This window comes from Plectropomus leopardus, chromosome 19, assembly GCF_026936395.1.
Source record: "Plectropomus leopardus strain MGB_pleo_1.0 chromosome 19, ASM2693639v1, whole genome shotgun sequence".
Classification (NCBI taxonomy): Eukaryota; Metazoa; Chordata; class Actinopteri; order Perciformes; family Serranidae; genus Plectropomus; species Plectropomus leopardus.
This window is the reverse complement of record NC_142194.1, coordinates 10,492,833-10,505,905: the sequence shown is the minus strand read 5'-3', so window position 1 is coordinate 10,505,905 and position 13,073 is coordinate 10,492,833. Positions and strand designations below refer to the sequence as shown.

General features: G+C 40.6%; 1 protein-coding gene across 5 annotated transcripts in view; it reads right to left on the bottom strand.

Moving 5' to 3' along the window:
- Window positions 1-13,073, bottom strand: part of ctbp2l (C-terminal binding protein 2, like) — a 139,873-nt gene that overhangs the window by 29,771 nt on the left and 97,029 nt on the right. For all 5 annotated transcript variants that reach the window (XM_088069658.1, XM_088069659.1, XM_088069657.1 and 2 more), the window contains 3 exons: window positions 11,145-11,299; window positions 6,378-6,522; window positions 3,536-3,742 (listed from right to left, as the gene is read on the bottom strand). In XM_088069658.1, the coding sequence (XP_087925784.1) occupies window positions 3,536-3,742; window positions 6,378-6,522; window positions 11,145-11,299 (507 nt within the window). The remainder of the gene's footprint in view (window positions 1-3,535; window positions 3,743-6,377; window positions 6,523-11,144; window positions 11,300-13,073) is intronic.

Sequence of the window (13,073 nt, the reverse complement as noted above, 5' to 3'; positions counted from 1 at the left end):
GCCTAAAGAATAATAACATACACTCTTTGGTGCACCTTGACTTTAAGAATCACTGATCCAATAGAGTGACTCCAAATGACTACAAAAGAATCAGCATCATTTTTTGTACTAAAATTCAGAGGTGGGACCAATAAGTCACGAGCAAGTCTCAACTCTTTGTAATAAAGTAAAGACCGATAAGTCTAGAGTCTAAAACTTTCAGTTTCAAGACCTAAACAAGTCATAATGCTCTCCTCACCAAATGTAATGCAATTTTAGCAAAATAATATATTACATGTGTAATAATCGTGATTGCTTTTTGAAATTTGTAATAACTTGTTAAAACAATTTTAACTGGAAGTGTATCTGTCTGTAATTTTAAACCACATTTTTCCACATTGCAGAGAAGAGATATGAACACATTGTAATAGAAGTACTAAATTCACTTAACATCATTCCAGTTTTATATGAAATTTGAGCAAAGCAAAGCATGAGAGCAAAATACATGTATAAAAAAAAAAACAGACACCATGAAATAGACGTGAACATAAAATTTAACCAATAAAGCTTTCCATTTATAAGTATTTTTTTCTCCCTTTGGAAGTAAAAAAGGTCATTTTAAATGACTAAATGAGATTATAAAAGGAAACTGTTGTTTAGGAAAAAAATGATTAATGAGTGATAAGTGGTGAAGTCATGACGGAGAAATAACTCAGCAGGGAGACAGCAATGTGAGGTAACTGGTTTCTAATAGAGCCTGTGAGACGGTGAATCAGAAACTGAATCAGAATCGTATAAGCCTCTCCCTCTGTCTCTCGCAGCCATTTGTTGTGTAGGCTGTGAGTCTCGGCTCTGTTGTTCGGCAGCAGCAGCTGCAGGAGGGTGATGGAGAGCTGGATGATGTTGCTGGTGAAAAGAATCGATAAGGTCCTTTACACTCTTCAAGTCCTCTCTTTGTGATGGAGCATTGTGTCCTGCTCTTAGGCTTCAAAGTCGAGGAGAATCATTCTGTTTTTGTTTTCTCTTTCAATCTCAGCCAACACAAGACAGCAGTAAAAAGACTCTTCTTACACTTAAGCAATCAGACTATTCCTTTTCATAATGCTGAATGGATTACTTTTAGCTTTTAGATCGGTGGAAAAATCAACCTTTCCCAAAGTGATTTGTCTTTTTTTAATGTAATCACTTTTCCTCAGTGCATTTCTGCCTCAGTTATTTGATATCTTATATTTCCCAAAATATGTTTTGACAGCAACCAGAGCAAAAGCATGAACTTGTCGCATTCAGCTGCTTGTTAAAAGTGCAGATTGAAAGAACGATACAGATTCAGTAGCAGCAGCAGCAGCAGGGGAATGAGTTTTTCAGTTAGGTTGAAACAGACCCAGTCGTCTCGTGGCTGCAATACAATGTGACAGAGGCTGCTTGGAGGGTTTTGGAATTGGCATCTCTGCTTCTTCTACAATGATTTGCTGCTTTTGTGATTGCTGGAAAATAGGTGCAAAGTGGTAGATTGAGAGGAAAACAGCATCCATTTGATTATGAGGGATCTGAAATAATGTCAAGCAGTTGATGGAAATATCTGCAAATATCTCTAACTCCCACATTTATAGCACTACAAACTATCAGAAAAGTATTAGTGTTTTTACGTGGATTATCCTCTGATGCGGATATTTCCCTCTCCCTAGAGAAAGAGGAATGTACTACAACCAGGGGGTCTGACACACGACTCTCGATGGCACACTTTTGCTTTGTGTTGCTCATTTATCCACAGTCAAAGCACAAGGATGACATGTTGTACTCAAACGTGAGGCCACGACACAAAGATCTGTGAATCGACTCTGCTCCACCCGGTGGTGATGCGGCAGATGTGGTGGTGATTGGTCAAGGCCAATGTGAAGGAAAGAATGCTGCTTTTCAGCGTTTTTGTGTGCAGCTGGCAAACAAAAAAGGGTTGTTTGGGGTCTCGTGCTGTTGCTGTGGATTTATCCTGAAAACATTATGTCTGGTAAGTTCCTAACTATCGCTTGGTGTTGGAATTGAAATCAGTAACATGATATTACTTAAGATATTTTCCATTAGCGATATATTATGTGTAACGACATGACAGTAGCATATCAGATCATAAAACTCATCTTCAAAGCATTGTGTTATATTACGTTTCATTATTTATTTTAAATCACTGCTTAAAAGATATTTTTATAGCAAAGTTTTTCCTTTTCATGCATGATTGGCACTTTTGTGATTTTTAACATCTGCGTTTTATTTCCTTTTGTTCTGTTTTTGCCTCTGTGCACACTATTTTTCTTAGCTCTTAGTAGCTCTTAGTATGAGCTAGCACAGCTCAACATGCAACCAAATACTACTACGGGTAACAGGAAAAATATGTATTTTAGATTTGGGGGTGAACCCACCCTTTAAACTGACAAGGGAGCATAAAATTTCCCCAAATTAAAGTATCATCATTTAATACTATTATTCTAAAATGTGCAGAACAGGGAATTCCTTATTTCTGAAATTAAGAGATGATCTCAATTGATACTGCGAAACTAAACCAGGAGTATTGCCAAATCAATGCTATTATAGGTGAAATCATTCTGAAGTAGCCCAGCACTTATTTTATGAGTGTAAAAGCCTAGAATGTTGCCGTAGTTGGTACTCGAAGTACTCCTGACTCTATTGCCAGAGGTTTTTTTATTTGGTGTGTTTGCAGCCTGAAGAGTTGTGCAGCTGGCTGGATGTGCAGAGTCCTACAAACAAACACCAGGAGGCCTTCGCTCTCCCCAACCTCCCGCTGACAATGGACATTGTTTTGGAGACAGCTTGAGCCAGAAAGACCGGGAGAGGAGGCTGGAGGTGGGAGGATTGGGTGAGCAAGAGATAGACTGGGGGAGGAGGGGGGGGCATTCTCCCTGCCAGGACCTGCTGTTTGGGCACAGTCAGTCTAGGAGTGGGACCTGTCGGGCGGGAGGAGGTTGTATGTTTGTGTGTGTGGGGAGTGTATGTGGACACAGAGATAAGGTGGCACTCTGGAAAGGCTTTTGAAAAGACAAAGCATCTGTCAGCCCACTAGTGTTGAGACAGGGTACAACGATGCACACACACACACACACACACACACACACACACACACACACACACAATCAGCATTAAAACAGGTGCAGAGAGGAGAAAACACACTATAACAAGCACACACAGAATACAGTCTACCATGAGGGGCCTGATTATGGCAGGGCGAGGTGTCGAGGGAGCGCAGTGACAGAGGAGAAGAGTCGAAAACAGAAGAAGAGAGAATAATGGAGATATAATGGTGAGCATTAGAGCGGTGGGATGAGAGAACAGTGTGGCAGAGAAAAGGAAGCCAGCCCGGAGGGAGGCAAAACAGACAACCTTGAGATAATCTGTGGGACGGGCGGAGGGAAAAAAATAACCTTATCAGGGCAGGAAAACAGAAGGCACACTGAGCGGCGAGAGGATATGAAAACACAGAGTGGAGGGCAAAAAAAGGGAGCGAAAACACAGAAGAGGAAAGGTAAAAAGTTAACTAAAAGATACTAACCAAAGCCGATAAGGCCCAGGGTTTCACCACGAATACGGGCGGCGCCTGACGCCACCTCACGAATCTGCTCTACGCTCTGGACCCGCGTGCCCTCCCGGAGAGCCTGGTAGAGCCAGGTGTTCCGCCGGTAAAGATTGAGGATGTGGCACAGGGTGGAGTCTGCCGTCTCCTCCACAGCTGCCGAGGGAATGTTACACACAGCGATGCCTACAGAAGGAAAACAAGAAACAAGAAAATAAAGGAAAAACAGTTCATAAAACAGTTCATAAAATCATGCCGGAAATCAATATCATAATTTGAATTCATCCCATTTGAGTTGCACTGATTTTTTTCCTGCTTAAAGGTTCAAAAATAACTTTTTGTTATATTTGCTGAAACTGTCGGTATATCCTGACAGTAGCACGAGACAAATAATCAGTGACAAAAATCCTTCTTCTCGTAATGGCATTTGCAAGAATCCATCAAGCTCTCTATCTTTTCAGGAGGAGCTTTGCAAATCTGATGTTTGAGAAACAACCACCAGCAACAAAAAACTGGCTATCCTTCCTTTGCCAACAACAGTGTACTTGGCAAACACAGGTAAACAGAAACTAAAAAAGAGAGTTAATTCCTCCTCTTTAGCTTAGCGTGTGTGTGAGCAGTGACTGACACTCCTCTTGGCTCTTCTTGGTTTTTCATTAAGGTCCAGTACATTCTTGTAAATGTCATAAGTAGCACTAGGAGGAGCCAGAGGAACCTGATTTTTTTTTCACAAATCTTTCACATAAACCACTGTCAGAATAGAGTGACCATTTCATCACATATGACAAAACATGCTGTTTTTTTTAATTAAGTTACCAGCTGCACCTTTAATAATAGTATGAGCAGTTAAAGATACTGTGCTGTTGACAGAAGTGTTTGTCTATCATCTGGTTATTCTGTGGAAAACATAATCATGAGAAGTGCAATGAGAGTAAATTGAGGCCACTAATAGATTCAAAAGCCACTACTGAAATATAATTGTATTAATATAAATAACATTACGGTAGCCAAATTTTTATCTGCAACTAGGCAAAAATATTGGGTGTAAATAGAATAAATAAACATGCATAATAAATAACATTGTGAATAATGCGAACTGTTCTGTGCAGCCTTTGTGAAATCATCAAATTGGTGTTCATTGCAATAAACTGTGTTGTGCTGGGGTTATTTTTTTTATCATGAAATAATACCACTTGAGGTCAACATAGGATATATTGAATTATTTCCAACCATAGTCAATATGCACATGCATAATACAGGAAGTTTTAGTCACTTCTCTCAAGATGTCCTCCAGTGAATGTTAATAATTTCGTTACCTTCAGAGTATTCAAACCTCTGACCTTGTGGTATTACCTTACCTATCCTCCAACAACACAAAGATTTCCATTATCGACACTTAAGCACTTCTGCCTGCCCTCGCTCTCCTCTAATGTCCTCATCCCACTCTGTATCTCAGAGTAACAGCACAGCCGTCTCTGGACAGCAAAAAATAGCCAGAGCCCGCTCAATCAATGGCCCCTTTTCTTCTCCCCGAGAACAGCCGCCATATCAGCACCGCCTTCTCCAGGCACGATAGCTTTTGACTCCTGCGTTGCGAGGCAGAGCGCCTTCGGTGAGTGGGTGGCAGTTAGACACAGTATCTCGTATTGGCAGGAAAATGGCAGCTTTGTCAACTGTAAGGGCTGTTTGAGCCACCAGCCTGCTGATATAAGCCTGGGTGGCTGTTCAGAGAGAAGACTGAACTCTCCTCTCTCTGTGTGTCTTTCCCTTTCTGCCTCTTTGAACATTCTGGCTCACAGTGGGATGCCCGCCATTCATCTGACTCTTTAATTCAGCCTTTGATACGGCTCTAAGAATCCATACAGTAAAGACTCAAGGAAACAGTAAACATGCTGTCCACGGCAGTCTCCCTTTAGGCAAAGTCACTATCAAATGTGCAATCATGTTTTGACCTCTAAATATGACGCCCGTTTTGGTCAATCGCTGCAATTTTTGACACGTCTCTGCAGTGGTGTGATCAATCATCTCCTCAAGATTCACCTTAATCTGATGACTGGCGTCCAAAGATTCCCAGTTTTTTAAGAATTTATCCTTACAGTGAAGACTAGATCATGATAAAGATTAAAGTAAATCACAAAGCATCTTAATCCTGACGAGAGCTCTTAAGGTGAAAAGTATAAGAAATTAAATAAAACAAACCCACCGAAATGACCTGGGAAAGGTGCTTACAAAATCTGAATAATTTTCTAACATAATTTTAAATATGTAATTATGGTAATTATAAGTAAAGCTTTTCTGTGGCTTTTTCCCCCTGAATATTTTTCCCTAGCTCTTTTAAATTAACTTTCTTAATCTACTAATTTCTTGCAATTTGTGAAACATTTATAATCAAGTTGCTCATTGCCCTTTGCCATGATTTTGAAAGAATTTGCTCAGAGCTCAAAGGTTTAAATACTTGTTAAAGGTATCTTAAAGCAGCCCGATGTGGCTCCTCCAGGTTTTACATCGCAATGGGGTCGACCACACTAAGACCCTATCCTCACTAAGATAAAACTTTGTGTCCTTCTTTCTGTAAAATTTTAGGCTAACATAGGAGTTCTTTGAGAGAAAATGTTTGTGAATACAGCTCAAGAGGTAATACATGAAGACACAAACAATCAAACAAGCAGACGCTGATACACAAAACTTCACTTGGAAAAAAAAAATCAATACATGCACGAAACAACATGTTTTATCCGTACGTGACTCATACGCTATATCTGCTAAAAACTACACTTTACTGGATAAGACTTGATACTGATTATGTTCTGAGAGTTCATACCCAGCTCTCCAGCAGCCTTGATGTCGATGTTGTCGTAGCCGCTGCCAATGCGGATGATGATGCGTAGGGCTTTGAACTTTTCCAGGTCCTCTCTGGTCAGGGTGATGGTGTGATACATCATGGCTCCCACTGCTTCGTTGAGCACCTGCAGACAAACACATCCACAAAATTTAGTGTGATAACTGAATGATTTTTTCCCCCAATAACAGTATTTTATGTATTGATTTGTTTTATTTATTGAATTTTGTTTTTTTGGATTGATAATTTTGTCCATTCACTCATGCGGCTCACACAAGCAACATTAGTCCACTTGAGTTCATAAGAACTCATGACAATCACAAGATCGCATTCCTACCAGAGGAGCCGTGAAAATCACGTCTGCCATGACTATGGACACTTAAAGAAAACGTTTAAGATTTCACAGCGCGGGGGAACTACAGACATCACATGGTCACCAGCAGCACTGACACACTGTCCTTTCACAGACCTGCGCTGAAGTGGAACAAGTCATTATATTGTCTCAGAGGGGCCGCAGTTCCACATGGTCATCACAATTACACTCAGACCCCGAGGGTGTGTATGGACAAAGGCTCTGAGCAACTGACTGCACGCCGAGGTCAAGGCAGCTGCTGATCACAGGATAAACCTTAAAGGTGATGGCGTGTGATAGGTTGGAAAATGACCGTACTGAATGACCTTCTGACCTACTTACATATGGCAATAAAATGTTTCTTGGGTGACATAACAGCTATCAAGACACACCTACCTATACACATCTAAAGGAAAATAAAACTAACTTGAGCAACATCAAAATTAAGATCATAAAGCACCCGACCATTGCTGCTTTGCAGTTCCTAATCGAACATTGTATTTCTGTTTTTCGACATGCGATTCACACGGGCCTAGTATTGACGGGGGACCTCATTTGATTTAGAAATTGCCCCCCTATAGTATGCCTGTGTTTTATGCAGCACATTTACAAAGGATAAGCAAAGTCACTATTTTATTCTAATTTGCTGATATAACCGTAGACAAAGCAATAAGAAGACCACATCAGACCCTATAAGTGTCATTATTTTTGAACTGGATGCTGATTAATTGACAACAGTCTTCTGTTGGGTTTTGCTCTTTTTGCGAACGGGTCTCTATGCTCTGTGATGAGATGAGCCATTTGGATTTATACCCAAAATCCTTTTAAAAACTTTTATTTATAATTACCAACGCAGCCTCCAAAATTTCCACCAGGAAAGAGGCACCAAAAAGTGATGTGGAGAAAACAAAAACCTTTCAGAAAATAAAAATACAACCCCAAATCATAGAGATGCTGATTTGCACAGTACTAATATCATCACAAGACCTCTGTGTTTGCAGAAATATGCTCTCTAACTTGCAGTGGAATCTTTACTATAAAAATTATACACATGGCAGATTCACACCGCATTCAAGACAACCTCCGCAAGTATTACAAATTACTGAAGGTCCCAAGGTAATAATACGTAGGTCTGCACTTATAGGGCCAAAGTCTAGTACGGTCAAGTCTGTATTCAGTACAGCAACACTTTCAGTTTAATATGAAAGAGTTCCGCCTCCTCTGTTGAACATTTTTTCCTTTTTTTTCATACAACAGATCTTCTTAATTAATTAATCAAGACCAAGAATGTGATATATTTTACAGTGTTAAACCCTCCAAGACAAACTTGCAGTTATGAGCTGTGGCCTATAAATAAATTCAGCTTGAGTTGTATAACAACTACAAGTTGGCAAAGTGAGAACTAAAACTGTTTCTCCATGCCAAAGGTGTAATGTCAATACTCCCTTATTAATGTCACACACCCTAAAAATGTACCTGACCCTAAACCTTTTAAACTAATCTGTTTAAGCAGATGTGGGCTTGAACTCCATCCATCTTACACTAGGTAATCTTGTGGGGAAAAAGGTTTCTCATGCCATAGTTTAGAATTAATTGCTACAATTATCAGTGCTTAAATGCCAACATGGTGGCACTGTTGAGTCCAGCAATCAAAGACGTTCTTCTAAATATTATTTAAATGTGCGAACAAGTTTTTGAGACTTCCTGTTTAAAAGAAGAACCCTTCTTAGCCAAGAAAAATCACAAAATATTCACCTGAGGATAAAAAAAAGTCTGTCACCTCTGGAGGGCATCACTGTGAAACGCTGCTCCTGTTCAACTTGACATGTACAAGGTGACCTGTCCTGGGATTCAGTCCGATGTGGATCTAGACTACCCCCCCCCTCAATATCAGCAGCAGCCGCTGTCAGCGCCTAAATAACAGCTCTGCATTCACCTCCAGCCAAACTGCATTAGCTTTCCTGTGATTAGCAGATTAGCTCTGAATTTCCATACTGCTTTTATTAGAGCTGTGTCCCGCACAGGCCTTCCAGATACTGGCTCAAGGTTAAAACACATAAGCATGCACGACTCGTCAACATGCACTCACAGAGTCTTTTAGTGTGAGCAATGGAGCTTTTTTGAGGGAAAATCTACTCTGAATGTAGTTTACTTTAATGGAAACTCTGACCCAATCTATATCCTCTGCTCCACTGTAACCAAAGCCTTATTGCTTTTAACGTCTATCATTTCTGACAATGCCTGGGCTTTTCTGACACGACAGCCAGGCCTCCCTTTTTGAGTATAATGTTGCAAAGGAGTTTCAATTTGGTGATACATGTTCTTTATGTGTGTGTTTGACTCTGTGGCTTGCTGGGGAGGGATTTTATGGCCATGAGGTCATCCCACTAGTGAGCAGTGTGGATGTAGTGTGGATGGGAGCTGGTTGTAACTCTGAGAACAGACTTTCTCCACCTGGCAGGGAAGATATGCTGTTCAAAATGTTGCTTTTTTAGCTCTTGGCTCTTATAAAAGGGTGATAACAGCATCAAACAACCCACTAAAAAGCACTAAACAACATCATGCAATAATACGGAGTGTGTCATGAAGAGAAAGCTGTGATCCTTTATTGATTGCACCTTTCAAATCCACTTCAGCTGTGAAGCAAGGATGAAAGTAAAAGGGAGAGGACAATTTTTAAAAAAGTCATTTTTTTGTGAATGAAGCTAACATGGAAAAGTAATGCCTCAATATATATAAAAAAAAGCTGTTCACTCTGGGGAGTAAGGACTTTAAGGAGAAGTGAGTGAGATTTCTGGGGATTTAGTGTCATCTAGAAGTGAGAATTACAGCTTTTTATATACCTAAAACAATGTGTAGTGTTACTATGCTGGTCGCAGAAGGTTTGCTAATCATGGAGGCCAACGTGAAAACGCAAATGGCCCTACAGTTCAAGCCAGTGTTTGGTTTCACCATGCTGGGCTACTTTAGAAACATGTTGATGCAACATGGTGATCTCCCTGGAGGAGGAACCGTTCCCTACATCAATATAAACTGCTTATTCTAAGGTACCGAAGACATGACCATCATACTTTCAAGCAATTATACACTAAAGAAAACAGACTGATTTTGTTATATTCCATTTCGGTAAACATATCCATCTAAATCTCTGAATCTAAATATAAAAGAACAGTGTGACAAACAAGACGTTTCCCTCAGCAACAAACAAATTGATGATACTTTGACATTTTGTCAATAAGACAAAGTACCAATAGATTATTTCCTTACGTAAACAGTCATTAGATGCTGCTCTAATCTTAACACCACAATTGGATGAACAGTCAGGCAGCGTACATTGACTCTATGCCATATGGGCAATCATCCAGCTTTTACAAGCCACATGTGACCATGAGACACGACAACTGTGAGAATGCTGAGTGTTTGAGTGCAGGTGCTGCATGCAGGACTTGCTCTCACTGAAGTGGTGTTGCAACTCGATCCTGATCAGTATTCGGCTGTGTGTTTCATCATGCCTCCATCACCCCAGAAATGAGGGATTACTGGGTACAGAGGACCTGACATAACCTCGGGGCCACTTTCATATTCCACCCTTGACAAGCCTTTCCCATGAGTTTCTGTATTTTCTGGTGTGGATGGAAGAGAGTGTGGCAGCTGGTGTCTGGCCTGAAAACATCACACTGAAAAACTCCCTGAATTATCAGCGCTGCATCTCCGCATCCGTGCCGCAGAAAGAAGAGATTGGACATTTTCAATCTACACCACCCCTCTGGGTATCTAGACTGCAAGTTATTACTGGGAACTGCTGAATATGCTGGCGAGGTGAACATTACAATCATGTTTTCCCTGATAAGGCAGTGTTAAAACAAACAAAAAGATCCCCGCTCCCCCCTTCTCCTCACCGCCCAAGGTCTTTGATTGAATTGATCTCTATGCAAATGCTTCAGTTTTAATATGTCCCATTTTCATAAAAACAGGGAGAGGAAAGATGTAGCGGCTCTCACTCCGTCTGCAGATGGAGAGATAGCAGTTTGGTGATACCCATCTCCTTGGCCATATATTGTTTTGCAGCCACGGCGCTGCATAAAAAGCAATAAAGAGCCTCTACAAGCCAATGTAATTACACTGCTTCCCCACCATACAAGACTCTCTATTAGAACAATGGCACTGATATAGGCATCGCGCTCTGTGCCACAAAGTGACATTAAATCATAATGAAGCCACTATATTTTAACTGGAAAGTGCGTACAGAGCCAATATAACGCCCTTCACATATCAGCGCTGTGATAGAAAAAGAAGGCAGACACGAGTGAGTGACAGCCTCCATCTCTTCATCAACTTTCTGCCGCTCTGATGTGGAGCAGTGCGAAAGCGAAGTGCAGTGTGTGTGTGCTTTCTACCTTCTCATGTATCTCTTGTGTGGACTGAGCATCACAGAAGGCGACAGTCGCCAAGTCTTTCAGGATGGGCATCTCTACGGTGCAGTCGCGCCCGTCCAGCAGCGCCACCAGGGGGCGCGGATGCATAGGCCCATTCATGATTTGGGGCCGAATACCTAAAGAGACATAGAGAGGAGAATAAAGGTTATTTTAGGTACAAGAGAAACAAGAAATAGTCACTTGAAAACAGCTTTTTAAGCAAATAGACAATGCACACCTTTAAAGTTTTCTAGTTTTCTCTTTTCTATTTATGGTATGTTTAAAGGGACAGTTCACTCAAAAATCAAAAGTACATATTACATATTTTTTTCTTTTACCTGTTGCACTATCTATAAATCTAAATTCTTTTGGTTTTGGTTGCCAAGTGTTGGACATATCATTCACAGAGACGTCTGCCTTCACTCCAATATAATGAAACTAGATGGCAATCAGTTTGTGTTGCTTAAAGCGCAAAAACATTTTTGAGAAATTGAAAAATTCAATAATGTCTTTTTCCAGAGATCATGGCCCGGTTACCTCAAGATAATCCTCAGACCTTGTTGCGAGCAGTTTCATGTAGAAGCTTTTTTTTTTACTGCCAAACTACAACCACTAGCTGTGTCAACAAGGTGGTGTGCATCTATGGCTAGCTCATCTAGCACCACTGAGCTAGGTAATGTTACAGTTCAGCAGAAGAGGTCGTTAATAATGTTTACATCTTGCACTGCCACAAGCACAAGCCTTTAGTTTATTAGTATTTATACACTTCTTTCTGCACAGTGACAAAGTTGAAAGAAAATAATTACTTCATGAAACTGCTCACAACAGGGTCTGTGGATTATTTTGAGTTACCGGGTCGTGATTCCTGGAAAGAGACATCGCTGTTGAGTTTTAAATGTATTTTTCAATGTTTTGAATCTAAGATCTGAGTGCCACCTTGTTTAATTATGATGGAGAGAAACAGACATCTCTAAGGCCAATATCTCCACACCAAAATAATCTAGATTAATAAATAGCACTACAGGTAAGAGGAAAAATAAATAAGTAAGTAAGTATTTATTTAAATAAGTATTTTTGATTTTGGGGTGAACTGTCCCTTTAAGCTGTGACAGATAGTCATGAAGAGTATTAAAAGATCATGCAAAAAACACAGCAGCAGTCAGCAATAAAAATACATAATGAAAAATGCAATGGACCGGCACACACCGGAAGAAACACCCACTCTGCAAAGTCAAATTATTAGACTTAAAATAAGCAAGTGACACTCTCCTGCCCTGCTGGAGTCGACCGTATTCATCAGTTTTCTTGAAAAATAAAAGACTGAGGATGATAATAACCTCCTGTGAGTGTGTGATGTTCACATGTGCTGATTAGGATACAGCGGGAAGCGGGGCTTCGCCGAACTACCAAGTGTTGCTCAATAAATCAATACGCCTACTCAAGACTGGATTAGACCACAGCCTCACTTACAGGAATCCTCTCGGTCTCAAGGCTCCCAAACACTTACATCACACACTGAAACCCTGCACCCATGCACTCTATCATACCAAGAGAAATATATTCCCTCGTGTGAACGCATGACAACGGCACACTAACATGCGTGCACTTTGTTCTCATTTCTCAGTTTAGGGGAGAGGATCCTTCATTTGCTTCGGTGTGAGTGGAACCAGCAGCTGTGGAAAAGAAAAAAAAAAAAAAGAAAAACTGCGAGCTACACCTTTAGAAATGCCCTGCCTCAAAAGAGTCATGTATCATTGAAATGGAGACCGTTGGAGAAAACGCTACAAGCCTGAAACAAACCCATAGCCAACTCACATCTGCACTTCAGCACACTTGACAGAGTGTGTGCCGCAATTCTGGTTTTGTCTGCGCTCAACTCGTTCTCCTTTCCCTCTCGCCACTTTTCTCACT